This window comes from Peromyscus maniculatus, chromosome 15 (genome assembly GCF_049852395.1).
Source record: "Peromyscus maniculatus bairdii isolate BWxNUB_F1_BW_parent chromosome 15, HU_Pman_BW_mat_3.1, whole genome shotgun sequence".
Classification (NCBI taxonomy): domain Eukaryota; kingdom Metazoa; phylum Chordata; class Mammalia; order Rodentia; family Cricetidae; genus Peromyscus; species Peromyscus maniculatus.
This window is the reverse complement of record NC_134866.1, coordinates 32,833,370-32,857,135: the sequence shown is the minus strand read 5'-3', so window position 1 is coordinate 32,857,135 and position 23,766 is coordinate 32,833,370. Positions and strand designations below refer to the sequence as shown.

The following is a 23,766-nucleotide window of genomic DNA, read 5'->3' as shown; positions in this document are numbered from 1 at the left end:
CCAGACGCCCACTTACTCCATTTCACACAAGACAATCTCATCTCAGAATGGTGGCAACTTAAGTCAGCTCTTCTTGCTAACCATATTACATACACATGCATGTGCATGCATTCACACACACACACACACAGAGAGAGAGAGAGAGAGAGAGAGAGACAGAGAGAGAGAGACAGAGAGAGAGAGTGTAAATAATAAAGTAAATCTTAAAATACAGGCTGAATAGTCAATGTAGTAAATTTCCACTCTGTTCTCTCCTCCTAACTTATAGTTTCTTTCCTTCCTTCTCCCACAAACCAGAGGTGTGACTAGCAACAATTCTCATTCCTGGGAAATTAGTGATCAACCTTGCTTATCCCTCGAGTCATCCAGCACTCAGTGGCTCATACCAAAGAATGAGCAAGCGACACATATGGCAGTAACTATAAAGAAATCAGTATTCCTCTACACACAGACAGAGAGAGAGAGAGAGAGAGAGAGAGAGAGAGAGAGAGAGAGAGAGAGAGAGAGAGAAGGAGGGAGGGAGGGAGGGAGGGAGGGAGAGAGAGAGAGAGAGAGAGAGAGAGAGAGAGAGAGAGAGAGAGAGAGAGAGAGAGATGGTCACATACAGAAAGAGTTTTGTCTGCATTTGTCCTTAGCATATCAGCTACTGATTTTCTTTTCTACTTGAGCTTGTTGCTTCCTTCATCATTGAGATGCTGCTGAAAAGCTTACTAAAGGGAGATGTTTAACTACAAAGGCTTTGAAACAAACTGGAAAAAAGTGTTTTTGGCTTCCTGGCATGGCTGAAAACAAACAAAACAAATGCTTCAGACTAAAACAGGGAAAATAGAATTTTATCATTGATCTTCTGGTTTTAGGCTTTGTATCTGAGTGAATCATTGCTCTTAGCCAGACTTTGGATCTCTTATCTTTGGGGAGAATGGAGGATGTTTTTAAAGGATTATCCTATGTTATAGTATTCCTAAATTTAAATTATCTTCTTCCGCTGTATTTCAAAGTCCAATACGGAAGCAGAAAGGTGACTCCAGGAAAAATCAATAGTACTGTTTCTGCCAAACACCATAAAAACTACTAGAACAACAAAGTGACAAGATCTTTCAGTCCTTGGGTGCCATGATTCATTCTTCAGTCATCTGTTACACAAACAGTATAGAGCATGGTCAAAGGACCATCTCCTCTCTCAATGAATACACCTGACTGGTTCTATTCTGACATATGAAAGTGATGTCAACATTAGAAGGGTAACGATCTATGTTCTTTTCCCCAGTCTTGGAATCTACTATCCCTCAGTCATCTAACTCTCCCCATCCCCATCTTCTCCCCCAACCCAGCCTCTCACTTCCCCATCCCCGTTACCAACAGGGTAATGCTGCAGCATCCTCAAAGGGCTTCCTTTCCTCATGATCCCTGGGTTCTCTTACTTTAGTTACAGATGTCTTGTCTCTTATAGGATGGGCAGGTGATAATTAGAGGAACTCTCAGAGAGTAAAATCCTAACTGAAAAGGTCAGAAAACGATCGATACTGTATTCCTAAGAGTGAAAAGTGTGGGCTGGCGAGATGGATCTGTGGGTAAAAGGGCTTGGCACACAGCCTCACAACTTGGGTTCAATCTCTGGATCTCATAGCATTAAGGAGAAAACCAGCTCCTGAAAGTTGTTCTCTGACATCACCATGTTTGTGTACCCATCCTCCACGAACACACATCATATACACCCAATAATAATACACAAAAATTGAGAAGATGGGGGCCCACCAGAGGATTTGGAGAGAGGTGAAAATAGTTTAAATGCAATATCCATGTACAAAACTCTAAAAGGAAAAGTAAATTATAAAAACTGAAAAGAAAATTAAAGGGTCAAAAGTAGGCGTTTTTAAGAAGGAAGAGAGGGCAGTGGTGAGGCTTAGGCAGCCAGTTACACATTTTTGCAGTGCAGACACTTCATGGAATTACTCTTCTCCCGTAGACTTGAACATTCTCATACGGAACTTTGAGTAAAACACCATGGACTACTGAACTGCTGCTCAGACCTCACTGTGTGTGTGTGTGTGTGTGTGTGTGTGTGTGTGTGTGTGTGTGTGTGTGTGTGTGTTGTGTCTGCCTCCTGAGAACCTGTAGATCAATGCAACTGGCTCAGACATTGAGTGTCTATATCAGAGAGTCTGCAATAGGCCTGAGCTTTGGCCTGTCTCATAAGTTCTCAGTTGACGTGGATGCTGCCAATCATGGGCCCAGAATTTGAGATCTGTTATCCTTAGTACAGTGAAATAAAATGGGCAAATGTTATTTCCGGGTTATTTTTAGTTATTTTTGAAAAGCTTACTTAAAATACGTCTTTATACCTTAATTTATAGTTCTACATATTAGTGATGCTACTGTCACCTGACTGGGACAATTCTGCTTCACAAAAGGAGACAACAAAGTTGATAAGTCTCCCAGTGAGGTCCACAGAGGTCACTTGCACTAGAACTCTCTGACATTCCAAGCAAGACCTCTGAGCTGTATCCAAGAGCACTGGGAACTGGAATCCCTCTGCCAGGTTAGGAAAACCACTGCCATAGATTTAGATCCAATAACCTGCCTAATATAATTTACTATAGTAAAACTTTGTTGTTCAAAGTAAGAGTGGCTATCTCCAGCAGAATGTGGTGTCCTCTTCCTTTCTGTAAGAGAACCATTCACTTATTCATGTATTCACTCAACATTTACTGAGGCCCTGCTATGTGTTTACATCTGGAAATACAACAATGAGAATGAAATACACGGTTTTTTACTCCTATAAACAATTAACTTCTAGTTGGAGGAATAGAAGTAAACAAATAAGCAAAATTGGAAAGTGTTGTAAACATCACACACAGAATGATACAGTCTAAAGACTGAAGATACAAGGACTCTTTTGATGTAGCCAAAGAAAGGGATTTTAGGTGGGTGGAATCAAGACATGACTAATGATGAGTCTGGAGCACTACGCACCAACCAAATGCTATGGATCCTAGATCAGAGTTTGAAATTTGTAATTGAAGCAATTGACACTGAAGCCATTATGATAAGGAGTACTATGGGTCTGGTCTGCAGTTCAGAGCTCTTTTTTTTTTTTCTATGTCAAACATAAATTGTAAGCAAATGAGAGTAAGGCAAAAAGATTGGCTAGGGTTGTGGAGACGGTTAGTTGGCAAAGTGACATGCAAGCACAAGAATCTGAATTGAGATCCACAGATGTGATTATAATCCCAGGGCCAGACGGACAGATGAAAGCAAGTCACCAGGAACTTGGTGCCCAGCCAGTCTCACAGAATCTGTGAGCTCTGGAGTCAGTGAGAGACCCTGTCTCAGAAAATAAGTTAGAGGCTAACTGAGTAAGACACCCAAACGCTAACCTCTGGTCTCCATATGCATGAGCATACACATGCACAAGCCCCTGTATACATGTCCCATGTTTACACCCGTACACAGACACTAAATTAAACATAAATAATTAAACAAATGAAAGACTACCTGAAGGCTGTTGTAGTCTAGATAAGGAATGACAAAGCTTGAACCAGAGAAGTTAAGGGGGAAGAAGCAGCAAATAATTTCCTCATTTATTGGATGTAGAGAACAAAACAGGGAAGTGGAGAATAGTGGAGCATGCTTGTAATCCTAGCACTCAGTATGTTGATGAAGGAAGATTGTGAGTTCGAAGCCAGCCTGAGCTACACAGTAAAATCTTGTCTCTAAAACAAAATGAAAGAAAAGAGGTAAGGGGCATGAGGGATAGAGTATTAGTATGAATGATTATCAAATACTTTTAATTACATGCTAATTTCACCATTTTACAGTGAAATACACCATTTATATCTGGACTTTATATAGATGACCAACAGTAAATGTGACATTGCTAATTTTTATAACTTAATGACAGATTAGCTTAAGATTCTTGCTGGATAGATCAGGTAGGCCCAGGACTCTTTATTTCTCTGCCTCAGTCTATCCGATGCTGGGATTACAGGTGTGAGCCACCATGCCCTGCTTGAGGTGGCCATATCGTTATATGCAGTTGATACATCTGACTGCACTGTGGGCGGTTAGGGCAGTTTATGTCTATATGAGATCTTTGTATATCCACAGAGACCCTCAATTTCCTACACAATTATCTGTGTATGTATAGAGAGAGGCATGAGAGAGTGGGCAGTGTATTTAGTGTATGTGCAGAAGCCTGAGGGGGATGCTGGGTGACCTCCTCCATCACTCTCTTCCCTATTTCTTTGAGGCAGAGTCTCTCACTGAATCTGGAGCTGTGCTAGTAACCAGCAAGCTCCAGCCACCCTCCTATCTCCATCTTCCAGAGTTCTGGGGTTGCAGGTGCATGCACTCATGCCAAGCATTTTATATGAGTGCTGTGGATTCAAATCCACATCTTCATGCTTACACAGAAAGCATTCCTATTAAGCCACCTTGCCAACCCTGCTACATGAATCTGGTACCATTCTAGTGACCACCTAAAAATAAAATTAGTGAAATATGTTGATATTATCATGAATCTGCACCTTTGTTTGCCCCGGGTTGATGAAAACTAGGCCAAGTGAAAGCTAAATACTGTCATGAACTTTCAAACATAGACTTAAGCTCCATGTCATGAGAGATCCGTAATCCCAGCATTACAGGAAATAGAAGCGTGAGGATAGAGCGGTTTATTTCAATCTCAGAACTTTGTATATTCTTAGAGACCCTCAATTTCCTATACAATTATCTATGTGTTTGTTCTATGTATGTATAGAGCAGGGCATGAGAGAGGGTGGAGTGTATTTGGCATATGTACAGAAGCCAAAGGCTAGCTCAAACAAATAAGCAAACAAACAAACAAAAAACCCAGAAAAATTACTAATATTTAAAAAATGAAATGCAGTAGGAGAGCTGTTACAGTACAGAGTTATGGTACAAAAGATAATGCCTATGGGATTTAGTTGCCTAAAATTGGTATCAATCCACTTCTAACTTGACTGGATTTTCTTCACCGGGACTGGGATAAAGGGAAGGAATAAGGCTCATAGACAGTCTACTGAGAGCTGGTGATGGGCATTTCTGTTGGCTACTCTGATTACCTCACCACTGTTTGAAGTAGGACTTCTTGCATTTTTGCTCAGGCCAAGTAAGATTGATTATGTGAATGACACTTGAAAAATAATTTTTTAAATATACAAGGAGAGAGAAGGAGCTAGGCCTTCAGCAAGTCTACGTTGTGGAAACTTTTTTTTTTGTGATATATATTTTTTATTTTACAGTATCATTCAGTTCTACATATCAGCCATGGGTTCCCCTATTCTCCCCCCTCCCACGCCCTCCCCTTACCCCCAGCCCACCCTCCATTCCCACCTCCTCCAGGACAAGTCCTCCCCCGAGGACTGTGATCAACTTGGTAGACTCAGTCCAGGGAGGTCCAGTCCCTTCCTCCCAGACTAAGCCAAGTGTCCCTGCATAAGTTCCAGGTTTCAGACAGCCAACTCATGCAATGAGCACAGGACTTGGTCCCACTGCCTAGATGCCTCCCAAACTGATCAAGCCATTCAACTGTCTCACCTATTCAGAGGGACGTTGTGGAAACTTTGAAGGAGGACTTTGTGACAGAGCCTGAGCTGACATAAAATATGCAAAATCCTTACTCTTGGCAATTCTACCTGAAAATAGCTGTTCTAAAAGAATTGCTTCCATGCATGTACCGGGAAGCATGTAGGTAGATGTTCCCTGCAGCTTTGTTAGCAGTCAGTGGGGAAAGGCTAATCAAACTGTTGGGTGTCTGTATCATAGACTATTCCGGCACAGTTACCAAGACAGAGAGAAACCCAGTATATACACCAGCATGTCCAGGACACCAGGCTGTGTAGGCTTTGTTATCAGATAGGTGTCTCTGTACACACAGAGGTTAGAACGTGCATAGAAAAAGCCCTGCAAAGTTAAGCAGTGGTTAGCCTTGCAAGAGGAGGACAGGGGACTATAAGAGGTCATGAGAAATTCTACCTCCTCTTGTAAAGCTGTATCCAGAAATGAGTCAGAGCTTATTTGTATAACTGAAAACACTTATTAGTTTGTTAGCAAAAAAGAGGGGCGAGACCTGCCCAATGTGGAGCCTCAGGTCACCTGATTGCTCAGCGCTGCTGCTCTTCCCTCTGCACTGCAAGGCTCCTCCCTCTGCACTGCTCAGCTCCTCCCTCTGCACTGTACAGCTCCTCCCTCTGCACTGCACAGCCCCTCCCTCTGCACTGCAAGCCCCTTCCTCTGTACTGCATAGCCCCTCCCTCTGCACTGCACAGCTCCTCCCTCTGCACTGCACAGCTCCTCCCTCTGCACTATACTGCTCCTCCCTCTGCACTGCAGGCTCTTCCCTCTGTGCTGAACAGCCCCTCCCTCTGCACTGCAAGCCCCTTCCTCTGTACTGCATAGCCCCTCCCTCTGCACTGCACTGCTCCTCCCTCTGCACTGCTCAGCTCCTCCCTCTACACTGCACAGCTCTTCCCTCTGCACTGCACTGCTCCTCCCTCTGCACTGCAAGCCCCTTCCTCTGTACTGCATAGCCCCTCCTTCTGCACTGCTCAGCTCCTCCCTCTTCACTGCACAGCTCCTCCCTCTGCACTGCACAGCTCCTCCCTCTGCACTGCACTGCTTCTTCCTCTGCATTGCATAGCTCCTCCCTCTGCACTGCACAGCTCCTCCTTCTACACTGCACTGCCCCTCCCTCTGTACTGCATAGCCCCTCCTTCTGCACTGCTCAGCTCCTCCCTCTGCACTGCTCAGCTCCTCCCTCTGCACTGCACAGCCCCTCCCTCTGCACTGCACTGCCCCTCCCTCTGCACTGCACAGCTCTTCCCTCTGCACTGCATTGCTCCTTGTACTTTCATCTCCTCTCTTTGGTGTCTTCCCTGGCATTCTCTTCTCTAGGTCTTGACTTGTAAGCTGGCCTCTTGTGGTATCTTTTGACTCGGGGTCCCTCCTTTCTACAGCGGTAAACTCCCAGACAAAACAATGACAACAGCAGTCATTTCCATATTAGAAGTTACAAACACTTTTTAATTGAGTCCATTCTCCTTGTCCAGTTTGCCCCTGTGATTAACCCTTAACTGTACTAGTTTCTTGTCCCTTCATCTACCTCTCTTTAGAATTGCACCCACACTTTGTCCAGGCCTGGAGGGAGGCTCTAGATGGTCCTTTTGCCAATGCTTATGGTGCTTTGCCTGGTCTGATGATCTACTCCATCCCAGTTAAAACCCCACAGTTGTAGTAGGAGTAAATAGCCTTCCTGGATAAACCACTAGTCAGGCAAATTCCCTTAGTAGACATTTTCTCTTTCTTTACTCAAAAAAAAAAAATGTATCACTTAGAGGACTGAGGCAGGTGGATCTCTGAGTTCAAGTCAGTTTGGTCTACAGATTGAGTTCCAGGATAGCCAGAGATACTTAGAAAAATCCTGCCTCAAAACTGCAAATGTGTCAAAGTTGAGCTTGTTGAAGTAGAAAAGGATACTCAACTAGAATAGACCCAAAGTGTACTTTTTTGCATAGACAGGATTTCTTGTTTACCCGTTTAGCTCCATTGTTTTATTTAGCTTACTAGTTACAAACCTCAAAAACTGGAAGATATCATGGGAAGACCTTGGCTTATTGTTCACATACTTATCCCAGTAGTGGCCTCCCACAATAACCAGGCATATGTCTTGTGAGCTCCACAGGCACACACTGTCAGCCTATTGGTCAAAAGCATGCTCTGGCCCAACTGCTCCAGACAGTCTAGATGTCTATTTCTGCCTTGGTTTGCACCACTCTCTAGAATGTTACCACTACAACACAGGATTTATTCCTTTTCTGCATGTGGATGCTATATTTGCAGATAACATCAATATTCTTCATAAAGTGTCCTCAAAGGATTTCTAAGGTTTTATTATTCCCTCAAAAACAAAATTGTTCATCAGATTCCTAAACTTGAGTTATAGTGCTTTTTGTTATAATTACTCTTTTAAAACAGTTTTTTGTGTGTGTTTGTGTGTTGTATGTGACGTATGTACACATGTGTTTATAGGCATCCATGTTTCTGTACACAGGCAGAGGCCAGATGAAGACATTGGCTATTCTGCTCTCTCCTTCTCTCCCTCTCCTGCTCTGTTCCTTTGAGATGAACCTCTCATTGAATCTGGCAAGAGCTGAACTGACAGCCAGCAATTCCCAGCATCTTCTCTTGCCCTGCAGGGGCTCACAGTCACATCCAATTGTTTTCTGTGCTTACTGGGGATTTAAACACAGGTCTTTGTGCTTGCACAACAAACACCCAAACACACTGAGCTCTCTCCCTGGCCCTAAAACAACTTTTCACAGTAGAAGAAAAGACGTCGAGTTTCTGTCTTCCCCCCAAATAAGTTCATAGAGCAGCAAAACAATGCTTTGTCATCTACAAGTATCTAACAAAGAATCCATCTTATATATGGACTTTCTTTCTTCTTAAAGTATCTAAATAGTTATTATTTTTTAAATGTGAAATATTAGCTAATTAATATTTAACATCCCTTTTTAAAGAGCAAGATGCAAAATCAGCCATCTCTTAAATTCCTGCAAAATTTGAAATTCATGTTATTTTATGTATTGAAAATAAAATCACTAGCAAAAATACTTTTCCTTTATAGTGATATATAGTTGAATAGCCAACAAAGTTGTTATTGGGAAAGGAATTTTCTAAGAATTAAAGGGTGGGGGGAACTGTCAAGATGGATGATCAGGAAAAAGCACTTGCCCTCAAGCCTGAAGGGGTGAGTTCAGTCCCTGAGACCTACCTACATGGTGGAAGAGAGATCCAACTCCTGCGAGCTCTTCTCTGACTTCCACATGTGTGACATGACATATTCACACAAAAAAATAAGTGTTGAATATTAAAAATAAATTCAAAACAATAACTGGACACCATGGATGTTAAAGTCATGGATAAGAGGAGGAGCTGAAGATGTGACCGCAGATTGGCTTCCTTTCAGAATCATTTCACGCTCTCCCTCTTCACCTCCATCTTAACTTGGCAGTGACTACCTATGTGACACTGAGGTTTCACTATTACTTTTCTTTCCATTTTAATGGGCTCTTCTAAGCTGGTTATCAATTTCTTGGCACTTTGCTTTCAAATCAAAAGCCTTCTTACTAATATAGTTCCTGTGCTCCGTGTTCAACTAACCTGGTTTGCAAAGTTTCCCACGCACTACAGTTTACAAGTCCTTTGAAGATGAGAACAGAAGACACTAAATTAAGGCAAACAAAAATATTGTAAAACCAGGCTCGCTAAGGCTAAGGTGCAGGGGTTTCAAGACCTTACCCCTGAAGGCTGCTGGGTGTGTTCTGAATGTTTTAAAAGTGCTTTTACATAACGCAGCATGACCTGCCTATGTACCTATATTCGGTATAGTGTTTTATATTCTATCAAATAAAATCATAAAAGGGAATATCTGCTTTTCAAGCTGCTTATCTCAATAAGATGCTATATTTCTTTATAAATTAATATATGCTTATTAGGGATGTTCATACTCATACAGATGGGACATCTTGTAAGCACATTCACACTCCTTAGCCTCAACTATAGAAATGCAATTTAAATGTGCTATTTTATACCATCAAAGACTTCTCAAGTGTTTGCCCCATAGACCACAGCAGAACCAGGCTCCAGGGCAGGCCATAGGTAGCATTACACACCTATGTGCTGGGCAGGCATTCATATTTTTCAAAATCTCTTAGCACTCTGCAAGTTGGGAATACAAAACCAAATGAAACCTCAGAGGACCAAAATAAATTGCCCTGTGTCTTAAGGCTGCTACTGGTAAAGAATGTTGATTCTGGGCAAGCCCAAGTCCCAACTCCAGTATAGATATTCTTTCTATGAACCACTCAGGTGCTTATGAAAATTTCTTCTGGTGTGCTTAAAAGTCAAGAATGTGAATGCGGTATCTGATTGTTTCAGTACATACAAGGGTGGATTTGCAGAGAATTAAACTTTCAATTCTTAGTCACTTCTAAAATTTTCTACCATTAGAACCAGGAGTAAGCATAATTAATCTGGGAAGAAAGATTCTGTTTTCCTATGTATACATTTTAATCTCATCACATAAGATATCCTGCATTACTATCATCTGAGATCACCCTGAAGGGCAGGGCCAGAGAACACTGAACTACCTCAGACTCATGGAAGACTTTTCTCATTCATTTCCTTTTGACAAAACGGCCCCAGTGTCCCCTCCCAGCCAGATGTGCTAAAGCAGAGGCAGATTACATGTGCAAGATCTTTTCTGAACTTTTGAAAGGATTAAAAAAAAAAAAGTTAGATAAGAGTGGCAACTTCTTAGATTCTTAAAAGCCACGTTCTAGAATGTTCTGTAATACTCTTAATCTTTTTCCTACCATAGACACATTTATTTCTCTTCTGTTTTTGCTATCAGTTGCTACAGCTCCTATCTGATTTATCAAGATGTCCATCATCTCCTCGTCTCCTCTTGAAGCCTTGAGTCCAGTCCCCTCCCATGTGCTCCTTCATCTGTGCTGGACAAATGAGAATGGGGGTGGGGGAGCGTGAGGGGCCTTGCTAACACATTTGTTGACTCTCCAGGAGACCGGCGCCCCCATTCAGTTTTATTCCTGTGAAAAGCAGGAGAACATTCTGAGTCTGGTGGGGGATGGTGGTAGTCTGACTTTTTTTGTCAAATAGCTTTGAGGTGAAAAAAAAAAAGAAAACACTCTAAAGTTCACAAAGACACATAGCTAAGTGATCGATTCATTAAGGTTAGGGATCAAAAACAAATCAGCCCAATTATTATTGGCTGACATTCCTTTCTTGCTAGGATTGGTTGGTGATCAAAGATGGTGATAAATTCCATGTGTCCATGTCTACCCTCAGCTTCCTTATATAAAAAACTGTTAATGAGTGGGTGTGCACCCTGAGAATTTAAAATAGAGGTGACTGGCTCTTTTTTATATGTAAAAGTTTAGATTTGTTATTCTTCGAAGATTCTTATAAGATTACCTTTTGAGATAAATAATACAATGATTGGTCCTTTCTTGGTAGCCACAGAGAACAGCCTCTCAGCAAAAGAACTGGATGAGAAAAACACCTTGCTTGCTCACACTCTGTTAATCTATAACAAGTTCCTTGGACATGAATGTATGTGGGCTCTTGGGACAACTTCTTTTTCACCTGTAATATGCAAAACATTCAATAATGTTATGGATATGGAAAACATTCTGTTCTTTACTTGTATTCATTGTAATCATTTACTTGAAGAATAGAATTTAACCACATTGTAATTTTTATATTGCTTGAAAGATTTTGCTGAGGTATATAAGGTGTAAGGGAAAAAATAAAGTGAGTAGAAGGAAAATATCAATAATGAAAGAAGGAAAACACCAGAAAAGATGTAGAGAAAAAAATAAAGAAAAAGTCAGAAAGGGAAAAAAAAGAAAAGAAAAGCAGGAGAACATAGCAGAAAGGGCAGAGACACAATAAGAAAGTGACCATGGTTCATCTCCACTTCATTGCTTACCGACTTTGAACTTGGACAGTTTTCAACACTAAATGGAAACTAAATGATAGCATATACCAGAAGGCTGTTATAAGACATAAGTAAAACTATGTATGTACAATGCCTAACAGGGTTCCTGGTTAAAATTGAGGAATGAATTCTAACTCTGTCATTTCCTGCCAATGTAATATAATATAATATAATATAATATAATATAATATAATATAATATAATATAATATAATATAATATATAATATATATCTGTATTTCACTATAATTCAATACCTATACTCTTCCTAACACAAGAAAACATTTTTTGAGAATCTCAAATTAGTTATGTTTCATAACGCCTATAAGATTGAGATATCAGAGTCAGCCATATATATTGAGGTTAGTCTACTTGTTTCTTTGCCTCCAGGGAAACAAAGAGGCTTTGCTTTAGAATCATTTTTCATACATGCAAATTAATTTTTGCAGTATTTGAAAGTGACCATAGACTTTGCAAGCAAAACATTTCACCACTACTTCCTAGTGCACAGGAAGATGTTAACATATGATGGGGAGTAGGAACAGCTAACAGTTAGTTATCTTAGTGCCTTCTCGTCATTAAGTCTTACAGTTCATTTTTAACCATGTCCCAATGGCCATCTTTATTTCAAACCCAGTCTGTTCCTCCTCGGTGTCTCTAAGTCCTGCCCTCCTCTGGCCTTGATGCACTCTCAGGCAAGCCCTTTCCCGCTGGCTCACAAGGTTGCCAGCAACTGAAATTCACCTGCTTCTGTTCCGAGTTCAACAGAAAAGCAAGCACACCTTTCCAAAATGACTCTGGCTACTACAACCAATGGACAGCATGTGGATAAGAGACAACCAGAACAGGAAGTGTCTACAACAGATGCTTCTTCAGAAAGGCCCACCAGCCTGGGTACAGGCAGACAGGCCTGGAGGTTTCTAAGTATGCCCTCCCTCAGTGCTTCCAATTCAAAAGATTTGACATTGCCTAGTCCTTGTCTGTAACTTCTCACTTCCAGTCCTTAGTTCAGTCGCATGTGGAAATGGTTCCTGCTTGCCAAAATCTTTTCTGTGAAATATGTCACAGATGGTTAATAAACGTTTTCATATGTAGTCAACGGTCTATTAATATTCATTCACAGCAGTTTATTCTCTTTGGCTACAAATCATTTACTTATTAAAATAGCAAAACATCTTTTCATCTGCCTAATAATCTAATATTTATGTTCTAGTGAAAGAGGAATTTCAAATTAATAAGCATAGTTGTGAGTCATATAATATCATGTCAGTCAAAACAAGACTGCATGGACCACGGGGTCCTATAAGATTATTAGTTAAGATAAAGTGTTGATCAGTCTGAGTCAGCCCCTTCCATACTTTCAAACTGATAGAACGCTGTGTTTTCGTCAAAGGTTATTCAGACATCTTTTATTGTCAAGGTAGGTTTTAGATATTTTTTAAAAATATGAGCAGACAGAAGCAAGAGCTAAATTAGCAAAATTATATTCAGTTTGTCCATGTGAGAAGCAAAAAGATTACTACTCACTTTTTTAAATTATTTAATTTTACTTTTGATTGTGTGTGTGTGTATGTGTGTGTGTGTGTGTGTGTGTGTGTGTGTGCATGTGCATATGTGTGTGAATACAAGTGTAAAGTCAGGCTCCAATGGAATCTAAAAGAGGCTGTTAGATCCCCTGGAACTGGAGATATAGGTAGTTTTGAGTTGCCCTGAGGTAGGTGTTGGGAACTAGACTTAAGTCATCTACAAGAACAATACATACTGCTAACCACCGAGCCCCAGGATTAATCTTCCTAATAAAGACATCATAGAAGTGGGTAAGAACAAGCAAATGTTATGTAAAACATAGACAAAGAAGTGAATAGATTAAAGGATTTTAAAGGAACATAGCTATAAATAAGGGAAACTGCACCAATGTTTAAACTGATGTAAAATGAACCCATTTGCCAAGATGGCATTTTCTTTTCCTCTCAAAAAAGTCACCCCAAAGCAAGGAAGGTAAGAGACGCAAACTCCATATTGAAGAGAAGTAGGCGGCACAAACATCTTAAAGCATAAACTATCAAGCCAGAGAGTAAATGGAGATTTAGGCAACAGGAAAAGAGTCAAATCAAGCAGGAAAGGGACAGAAACAACTGTATAACTCCCCCATTGGCCAGCAGAACTTTTTAGGCGATAGCTGAGACATGCCGGCAAATGTTTAACCATACGTTCTCATGAAAAACTACTAACAGTCAGGGGCAGCAAGGGAGCTGGTGCCTGTGTGCTGGTGTTCATGTAGTAAATGCTACCAGCAGAAAGGAAGAAGAGCACATGACATACAAATAAGAAAACCAATAACATTTGCTTGGAATCCCCTGTTGCCAGTTGTATCTGGTGGCCAGTCTATTGATGTAATCAATGAGTGAGAACAACACCCACCGAATTGGTGCTTGATCTTTTCAGTTAATCAGTAAGCAAACATAAGGTAATAAAGTTATCTGTGAGAAATTCATTCATTTGTGAATAGGTGAGTGGGTGTTTTGGTGGATTAGAAAATAACTGTAAGTATTTGGCTAAGTACTAAAAAAGTTTCCTTGATGTTATACTATTCATAATATGATAACTAGAGAAGGGGCATACTTAAGTCTAAACTGCATTGCCAGCATTTTCTCTATCACTTCCTCAAAATTAAGAGTCAAGAAAATAATGAGTGAAGCCTGGTGCTTTCAATTTCTATGAAAAAAACTTGTGCTTATTCAATCTACCATAGTCCAGTTCCAGTCTACGATGGTCAGGTTATTAATGTAGAATTAGAGAGAATGCCAGTCACACTCAGTTATACAGTGTTTCCACGTTTCACTGTGCATATCACAATTTATATGACAGTTTATGTGAATTAAATGTATTTAACTATTATATATTTCCTCAGAAATTTTTATCTGATCTTTCTCTGCTGTGTTCCTAATACCTGGGACAGAACTTGGCATATTGTAGGCATTCTACAAAAATTTATTAAATGAAAAATAAAACATTGAACTTACCTGCCAGACATTACCCTTAGTGTTTTATATATGTTGGGCCATAACATCCCACAGAACCCTATAAGGTGGCATCATTGTTAACTCCATTTTATAAATGTAAACAGGAAGTAATTGATCCAAGCTAGGATTTAACTCCGTGTACTTCAGTTCCGCATTCTTTGCCACAGAAGATTCTCTTATTATATCAGAATCATATTGCTGCCAAAGAGAAATTCCAGGATGAGTATGATAAAGCAACAGAGCTGGGTGTATTGGCACATTACTTTAATCCTAGCTAAGATTCAGGGACAAGTGAATCTCTGTGAGTCACAGGCCAGCCTAGTCTACACAACAAGATCCTGTCTCAAAAATAAAAATAAAATAAAAGACAACAACATCATATTAGAAGACTTGAACAGAGACAATATACTGGAACTGACAGATGTCATGCATTTGCGTCAAAATACTCAAAACTACATGCAATTTAGTAGCCATTGCTAGGTGGTGGGAATATAAGCAATTCATTCTTTAATGTCCTTAATATCTACATTATAATTTTAACAATGTATATGATTTACTTATGGAATGACTTAATGAGCTTCCACATTTAAAAACATAGCCCAAACAAAATATAATTTGTTAAAAGTTCAAAGAGCTTCTCAAAAACAAGTGTGTTGCTTGTGAGAATCGATACCAATACTAGATCTCTTTGGTCTAAAACACAAACCCAGTGAAAAAAATAAAGTATTTTTGTAAACTCATGGAGGATGTGGTATACAGTTGATGTAGAATTGTTCACAGAGTCAAGAGTGTTAAAACTAAGGTTCATGAAAAGCTCAGAAAAGGTAATACACATAAAATAGTAGACACTTTAAAGCACTCACTCAACAAGGGGTATATTTCTTCTAATGTTCTATCCAAGATTGCTCCTGCATGTTTGGAAGAATAAGTTCTTATATTTTGACGGTTTGTCTTCATTTACCACCCTTTTCTTCTTAGGTACCAGCAAAAGCCAGACACCTTACTCAACGACTTCGCTGCCACCACCTCCAGCATCCCATCCAAGCAGCCAGCCCCCACCTCCAGCAGCCCATCCATCCATCCAGCCGCCACTGCCAGCATCCCACCCAACACAGCAGCCAGTCCCAAGCCTACCCCCCAGGAACATTAAGCCTCCCCTTGACCTGAAGTAAGTAAAAGAGCATCTTACAACTTCATCACCAGTGTCTTGCCCAGGGATTTCCAAATGATTCGTGACTGGGGGCTAAAAGATCTATAGAAAACTTCTGTGGTACTTTAATGGGCTAGTTGGCAGGGCGAAGGGCAGGCTCTTTTAAAAGTCCAAAGTCTTTCAACTGTGGGCATCTGTAAAAATCAAAATTAAGTTACATACTTTCTTACTTCAAGAGGGAAGAACCAGGGGTACAGTCACAATCTGAACCAAGCAAAACCAAATTCCAACAGAGTAAATGACTCAATGTCTAGTCGTCTGTGATTCACTCATGATCTTCTGGGCCAAAGGGCCTGGGTCACTTCTTCGGCTCTGCCCTCTGCAGCACACACATTTGTCTTCTTGGCTCCAGCTGGCTCCATTGCCGCTGCTATTCTTGGTGGTCATCCCCTGACACTGGCATCTCCAAAACCCTGGGGTTCTTTGCTGCAATTGGCCAAACGGCCTCTCCTAGACTCTCTTTAGTGACTCCAGCCCCACCACACAGTGCCAAGCCTCAGCTACTCTCCACAACCTTCACACCTTCCAAAGCAGCACCACCTGGGTGACTCTTAACACTACCAAGTTCAGCTGCCAGCACAAGGCACAACCTTGTGGGACTCTGCAACACAGCTTCTGTGTGCTGACCCTCAGGAAACAGTTACCAGAATATTTCACCTCAGTTGTGTTGGTTTCTTCTTAATGGCTGCTAATTTCTCAGCTCCAGCTGACCAGCATTGAATATCCCAGCAAAGCAAAGGTTTCACTTGAGTAGTTCTGGTATCTCATTAATCACAGCCGATTCTTCAGCTCCAGCTAACCAGGACTGCAGATTCTTCACACAAAAATCCCAGTAGGAGTCTTTGCTTCCCTCTGAAATGTCACAACCTAGGCCTCCATCATCTGTACTGCTCTCAGCATGCTTTCCTCCAAGCTCCTACAGGACAACTCTGAGCTTTCAACATGCAATGATTTTTCTAGCCCAAAGTTCCAGGGTCCTTCCACAATCCTCTCCAAAACAACATGTTCACATCTGTCATAGCCATACTCCCCTATCCTAGTACCAACTTGTCTTAGGGTTACTATGGTTGTGATGAAACATCATGACCAAAAGCAACTTGGGGAAGAAAGGATCTATTTCACTCAAAGTTGCACAAAACAGTTCATCATCAAAAGCAGCGAGAACTTATGCAAGGCAGGAACCTGGAGGCAGGAGCTGAAGCCGAGGCCATGAAGGGATGCTGTTTACTGGCTTGCTCCTCATGGCTTGCCCATTTGCTCTCTCGTAGAACCCAGGACTACCAGCCCAGGGGTGGTACCACCCACCATAGGCTAGAGCCTCCCTCATTGATCACTAATTAAGAAAATACCTTGCAGCTGGATCTTACAGTGGCATTTTCTCAATTGAGGCTCCCTCCTCTTTAATGACTCTAGCTTCATCAAGCTGACACAAAACTAATCAGTACTGTGATAGTCCACTATGATAGTGTAATTTGACTTCACCTTAGGCTACCCCACACACACCATACAGTTCGTCTTTTGTCCATAATTCACATAGTAGAACTTGTTAATTACAAAATCATATTGAGATCTTCCTTAAGTGCTTCAGGATTCAATAAATTGAAAACCCATTTATTATGAGTACCCGTGACTATTTTTCACTTCATAATACTTCCATAGGTGTTTAAAATTAGTAACTAAGGATGTATGAGCAGCTTGGTGAGTCTTATCTTATCACCTGCTGCTCTGTGTATGCATATTAACATTACACCCTTCCAGGCATTTGAGTCTGTAGATGTTTGTTTGAAGACTCTGTTACCAAATCAAAGTGTAAGACATCTGCCTACTACTATATTAAGGCTAAATAAATATTAGCCATATTAAAATAACTAATATATGCTCTCTTAAATACTCAATTTCCATACAAAATATTTGTTTTCACGTGTATAAAATCATATTCTTATTCCTAATTTTTCTCATCCTCTGGTAAATTTAACCCCTTGAATTAAGATTTCAGAATTTCTTTTTCATGTATTTATTTTTATTTTACATTTTACTTGTTTTGTTTTATTTTGCCTGAGACAAACCCTCACTGTACATCCCTAGCAGGCCTAGAACTCACTACGTAGCCCAGGGTGGCCTTTGATCTTATGAAGGTCCTGCTGCCTCTGCCTCTCAAGTGTTGAGATTGCAGGCATGTGTCACCACAGTGGGCCCCTGATCCTGATAGTTCTAAAGTTTGTTATATAGCTCTGTCCCAGACACCAGCTTCAGCGAAGCCTCTTGGGTATGGCATAGTTGTAGTATGGAATCTTCACAAATGACTCAAACATGACTTCTGAAAACTGAAAAGGCTTGGAAGCCAGTCATCATCTCGTTAAGGAAAGAAATGGTATTCGATACTGTATCTACTGCTTCAGGGGTCCTCCAGACCACCCAGACCTCTAATGGCTCACTAAAAGGACTCACAGAGCTCAGTGTACAGAAACATGAGAGACCAGTTTCAATCAAGTAAAGAAGGGAAGGGACAGCCAGCAGGTGGCGCTAAGTATAGGCTTCCAGGCAATGCCGCAAACCAGAGAAGGGCATAGCGAGGATTGCTATGAAAATGCAGTGGGTGTCTTGGGCAGCATTCAGCAGACGCCGATCAGAGGCGGTAGGAGCTATAAGGTTTCCATGGGAAGCAGGGGAGCTTTCTCATAGGTTCCTTGGACCTGACAACTGCCAGAAGACCAGACGCCCAAGACAGAAAGCAAGCATTCACATCAGTCACGTGGTTGGTAAGGTCTCACACAGCAAACTGCTTTTATCAGCTAGACCACTTTGACTGCGGGGTATAGTTGTAAGGAAAATGTATTCTTGTATATGTCACAGGCCAGCCTTGCGAGCATCTTATTCTAAAAACATAGCAAATCTGAGCCTGCTGTGTTAACTCTCTGAAAAGCCTCATCTCTAGGATCCGTCAGAATAATTCTCCTAAACAGGCTGTAAAAGAAGAAAGGGTATCCAAAGTCATGCTAGAGCATGGGATGCTGGGCAGTATGCCAGCTTTGCCAGAAACCACAAAGAAGGCAAAGGACTCGGGTTCTTAGAGGCAATACTGTTTCCATCAGTTATATACAAAGTTCACTGATAGTAATAAATTTTGCTTCATCTCAATTACCATCATATTGGGGACCCCTCTTAGTGACTCATCTATGATGTGTCAATGTCACTGGAAAAAAAAAAGTTCACCCAGAAGAAAAATGGAAAGAATAGCAGGGCCTTAGGTGTTTTACATTACCTGGAAAAGCTATGCTTGGAGTATTAGGAAGCTAATTATCATATGCAGGAAAGGGGGAAAGTTAAGGATATCTAGAGCTAATCTGTCTCTTCAAAAGAGGAAGGGTCAACAGTTTTAACGTTCTCATCAGTAAATTCCACTATGAGGAAATATCTAGACTAGAAAATTTCCCCTATGGAAGGGGAAGTTAGATAAATACACAGAAGAAATGAAAGCAAAATGGACCTTCACATTCAGGCTCAAGAGTTGACAGGAAATGTAGGGTTGGGTTCGAGGTAGAAAAGTGGAAGATGGAGGTGCTTCTGCACTTCCTGCCCCACGCTTGAGAATGTCTCCATGGATGCTTCCCAAGTGCTGCTCTGCAGGTCTGCAACTGCTCTCCCACCAATCAAAATGCACGTCCAAGAGCTCCCTGGCTTTCCAATACTCCCTCGATGAATCTTTGAGTCACTCCTCTGTGTCCTTTCGACTGACTTTCAGGGAATATCCTGCACAAAACAGAGACCCCTCCCTGCCTTTATACAAGGCGAGGGCTGGAGAAAGGGGAACGAACAGTCGAACAGGTCAAAGTCCCTGGAGTGGCCAGCAAATGTCAACTATTGAGAAGAAATGCTGAACAGAGTTAGCAAGACTGGGAAGGGTATTACAGACTGTCACAACTTTAAACAGAGATGGGAGATAGCGAAGATGCAGGGAAACATGGGCATTGGGCATAAAGCTATGGAAGAGAGAGAATGAATAGAGGAGGCCTAAAGAGTCCAAAGGCTAAGGAGGAGGTTAGCAGGACCACGCTAGAGGCAGCAAGGGGCCATAGGAAAAGAACCTTTCATGTAGGGCTCCATGTATTGTGACCGTCTGTAGCTGTCACCCTGAGATGAGAAGCGCTGCGGGTGGGGACACAGCACCACCAGGTTATTTGACTTGTGTTTCTTTAAAGTCACTTGAAGTAGATGGGCACATGTCAAGGGCGGCAGGAGAACTAGTTAAGTGTTGCAGAAATGCATGCCAGCGCTTGAGGCATCCTAACCAAGATGGGCTGCCCTCGGGGGACGGGCCAAGAAATGTCTGCACCGTGGATAAATTTTGAAGGGAGCGACAGCAGAATTTGGATTTAGTTATAAAACTCAAAATAAAGATCATTCATGGCTCCAACAGCTTTGGTGGCTCTTAGTAACCGGAGAGGCAATGATTCCTTCAAATGACCTAGGGAGGCTGCAGGTGAGCCATTGGGGGGAAGAGGAAGTAAGTTATGACTAGGAACTGGGGAGATCGCTCTGCAGTTCAGAACACTTGTTGCTCTTGAAGAGGAAGTGAGTTCAATTCCCAGCAACCACATGGTTGCTTACAAACATCCATTTCCATGGACTCCAACAGTCATGCACATTGAATGTATACACACACCCAGGGAAAGCATCCATATACATAAAAGTAAAATGAATAAATCTAAAAGGTTTTATTTTTAAGCAGTCATGGCTCTGAAAAGTTGAAGTACTATTTAAAGTTCAAGTGGAAAGCTGAGGAGACAATTGGAGAGTTTCAGAGAGAGAGAGAGTTCTGATTATAAAGATATAGACAGGAGAGACATCGGGCTATATATCCCATACTTAAAGTGATAAGGCTGGTAAGTTGACCGAGGAGAGAGAGGGAAGGAGTACAAACAGAAAAGACAAAACTCTGGGTCTGGACATGCCTGGGGAAAACGGGGACAGAGGAGAATAAAGAGGAAGAAGGGATAAAGTAGGCGTACTGAGGGACCAGCAAAAGGACACAGTGAGAAAGTGCCTTGGATGCACTGAAGGCAAATGAGAGACCTATCGAGGTTGGCGGGCGTGAACGAGTTAGGAAAAAGCATGCGTCCCCAACGACGACGCGGCTTTCAAGGAGTGGAAGGTGAGGCTGCAGTGTCTCTGTTCTACCTCCATTCCGTGGCTGTGCTAGAAAACGAACCCAAAGCGACTTGGAAGAGGAAAGGGCTTACTTCATCTTATCCTTCCAAGTCATTCTCCATCACGGGAGGAAGGAAGGGCAGGAACTCAAGGCAGGAGCCATGGAGAAACATTGCTTGCTGGCTCACTCACTCGTGCTTAGCTAGCTTGATTATATAGTACAGGACCATCTACCTAGGGACAGTGTCAAACACAGTGGCCTGGGCCCTCCTACATCAGTTTAAAAAATCAAGATAATTGTCTAGGGACACCCCCACAGGCCACTCTGATCTAAGCAATTGCTCAATCCGGGCTTTGATGTCAGATGACTCTGAGCTGGGTCAAGGGGGTGATTTAAGCTAACCAGGACATGTGGCTCAGGTGGGGAAGTGCCGGCCACACAAGATAAGGACCTCTATTTTGCCCCCGTCGCACATGTGAAAAGTTGTGTGTAGCCACATGTGCCTGTAACCCCAACGCTGAGGAGGTGGAAGCGTTACTGACGTGGCAGAGACAGGTAGACTCCCGAAGCTCACCGACCAGCCAGTGTAGCTAAATGACAGGCTCTGGATTCAGTGAGCAAGACCCTGTCTCAAAAGATAAAGTGGAAAGTGATAGAGGAACACTCCTGACTTCAACCTCTGGCCTATGCATGCACACACATGCACACACGTAGAATCTGGAAAGAGCAAATACAGACACTGTTGGCGACATAGGGCAATAACTGGCCTGGGGAGGGTTTTTGTTTCTGTTTCTGTATTTGGAGGTAGGATCTCACATACCTGTAGCCTCGGCTGGCCTCAAGTACACTATGTAGCAAGGATGATATCAAGCTTATATGGAAATAACAGCATGTTTGTATATGGTAATGAGGAACAGCTGGTAAAGAGGAAGAAATAGTATAGACGGAAGAATTCCTGGGACAGAGTCTACCTCAACTTCCATTTAGTGGGGGATGGGCTAGAGGACTGTCAAGGTTAGAGCTCTCGCTGGGCACACAGTACAATCTCCAACTGGGGTCCAGGGAGAAATATGGGGAGATACAGACTTTGACCACATGGAGCCTGTCCTGCCTGCTTCTGAAGGTATTCCCAGGAGTGACTTGTAATCATGTCATCCGGGTCAGTTTGTCTTGTAAGTGTCAGAGGTCTGGAGGTAAATAGGAAACAGAAATCATGAATAATCTCAAACATCACATAGTTGAAGACAAAGTTACGTGCATTTTAAATTGTATTGTTTCCCCACCTAGTGGTCAGAGAACATACAGCTCATTCCATTTTCTTGTATGTTAACTCAGACTTAAAAAGTGAAATGGATCCAAAGACTGAGCTTTTCATTATTAGTGTTCAAATCAGTGTCTTTCCCTGTAGCACACTTCTTAGTACTGTTTTACAATGAATTAGGACTGTGTCAGCGCAGCTGGCCCTTCGGATGGAGACAGAACCAGGGGTTGCGTTTTTATATACAAAACAAATCTCGTGGTTATTAATAGTAATAAGACAGGAAAAGTGAGGTAATGAGAAATAATAAAGAATGGGAAATGACTAAGGTTAGAAAAGCAAAGGGCAAAGTGTTCTTCCCCTGAAGTCACTCTGGCTAGTAGAAGGGATTGTTTTGGATAAGAATGTACCAGTGTAGTCTTGTAATTAACTACAAACGCTTCGAATTTTCCAGAACTTGAAACTTGGCACATCTGTGAGCCGCTGCTAGGCAACCTTACCTAACTCCATTTGGAAATTTTTGTCTTGGGCCAGCCATAGTTTCAAAATATCTCACAGGTTTAGTATAGAAAGATATGTTCCAGAGTGAGGGGTTCATTCCTGATAAGGGCGGGTATAAAACAGTTTTATATGTCACTTAACGTACCTCTTCCTTCCAAAACAGATCCAGCAATAAAAAGTTAAAAGCTAAATTTATGAAGAGTGAATACAGGATAATATTAATATTAATACATAGAACCCCAGTAGGTTTTGTTTGTTCACTTGCTTGCTTGCTTGCTTGGTTTTTTACCTACCTGGGAACTGACCAGGTTCACACACCTGGGCCACACACACACACACACACACACACACACACACACACACACAAGCACTCTGTCACTGAGCTACAGCTTTCTAACATGACAGGCCTAATAGTAAATAATATTAAATGAACTTCATTTAGTTCTTTAGGTTGTGGTGCGAAACAAAGCACTGTGGTGAAAGCCTGCTGGAAGGGACCTATCGCCACTGATAAGCTTCCTGCTGCTTCTCCTCCTTGGCCACCTCCCTCTGCTCTGTCGTCTGTGTGGTTGCTTGTGACTAGTCCCATTGTTCTCCTCTTCATCTGGATGTGGGGCTTTTCTCTATGCCTCGAACACTGAGCAGTTGGCGGCAACTGGACTTGGGTTTTTTCAGGACATGTGCACCTATTTCTTATCATCGTCTTTGTCCATTGTATTCTCTCCACTGTCGCTGCTCTTGTGGTCACTATTTCGTAGTTATTATTTTAATATGCTATATGGCATACACTCAGACACATAAAATAGCATTAAATTTTATACGGCATAATATTGAGTATATGTGTGCAAATAACATATTGTATCTAGGGTAAGAAATGCTTTGAGTGAATGTGCTAGGATAATACCCTTTGCTTTATTATTATTACTTTATTATTTATTCAGGTGTTTTAGAAAGCAGTCCAGTGGGGCTTTTGTTTGTTTGTTTAATATCCTTTTACACAATTGGCAATAATTCATTTTGTTGATAAAAGTTACTCAGTATCACTGTTATATCACCAGTTCATTAAAAATATAAACAAGCACAGACC

General features: G+C 41.6%; 1 protein-coding gene across 5 annotated transcripts in view; it reads left to right on the top strand.

The window, feature by feature from the left end:
• Window positions 1-23,766, top strand: part of Fyb1 (FYN binding protein 1) — a 141,301-nt gene that overhangs the window by 77,925 nt on the left and 39,610 nt on the right. For all 5 annotated transcript variants that reach the window (XM_076551834.1, XM_042261473.2, XM_042261474.2 and 2 more), the window contains exon 3: window positions 15,540-15,729. In XM_076551834.1, coding sequence (XP_076407949.1) covers window positions 15,540-15,729 — 190 coding nt within the window. The remainder of the gene's footprint in view (window positions 1-15,539; window positions 15,730-23,766) is intronic.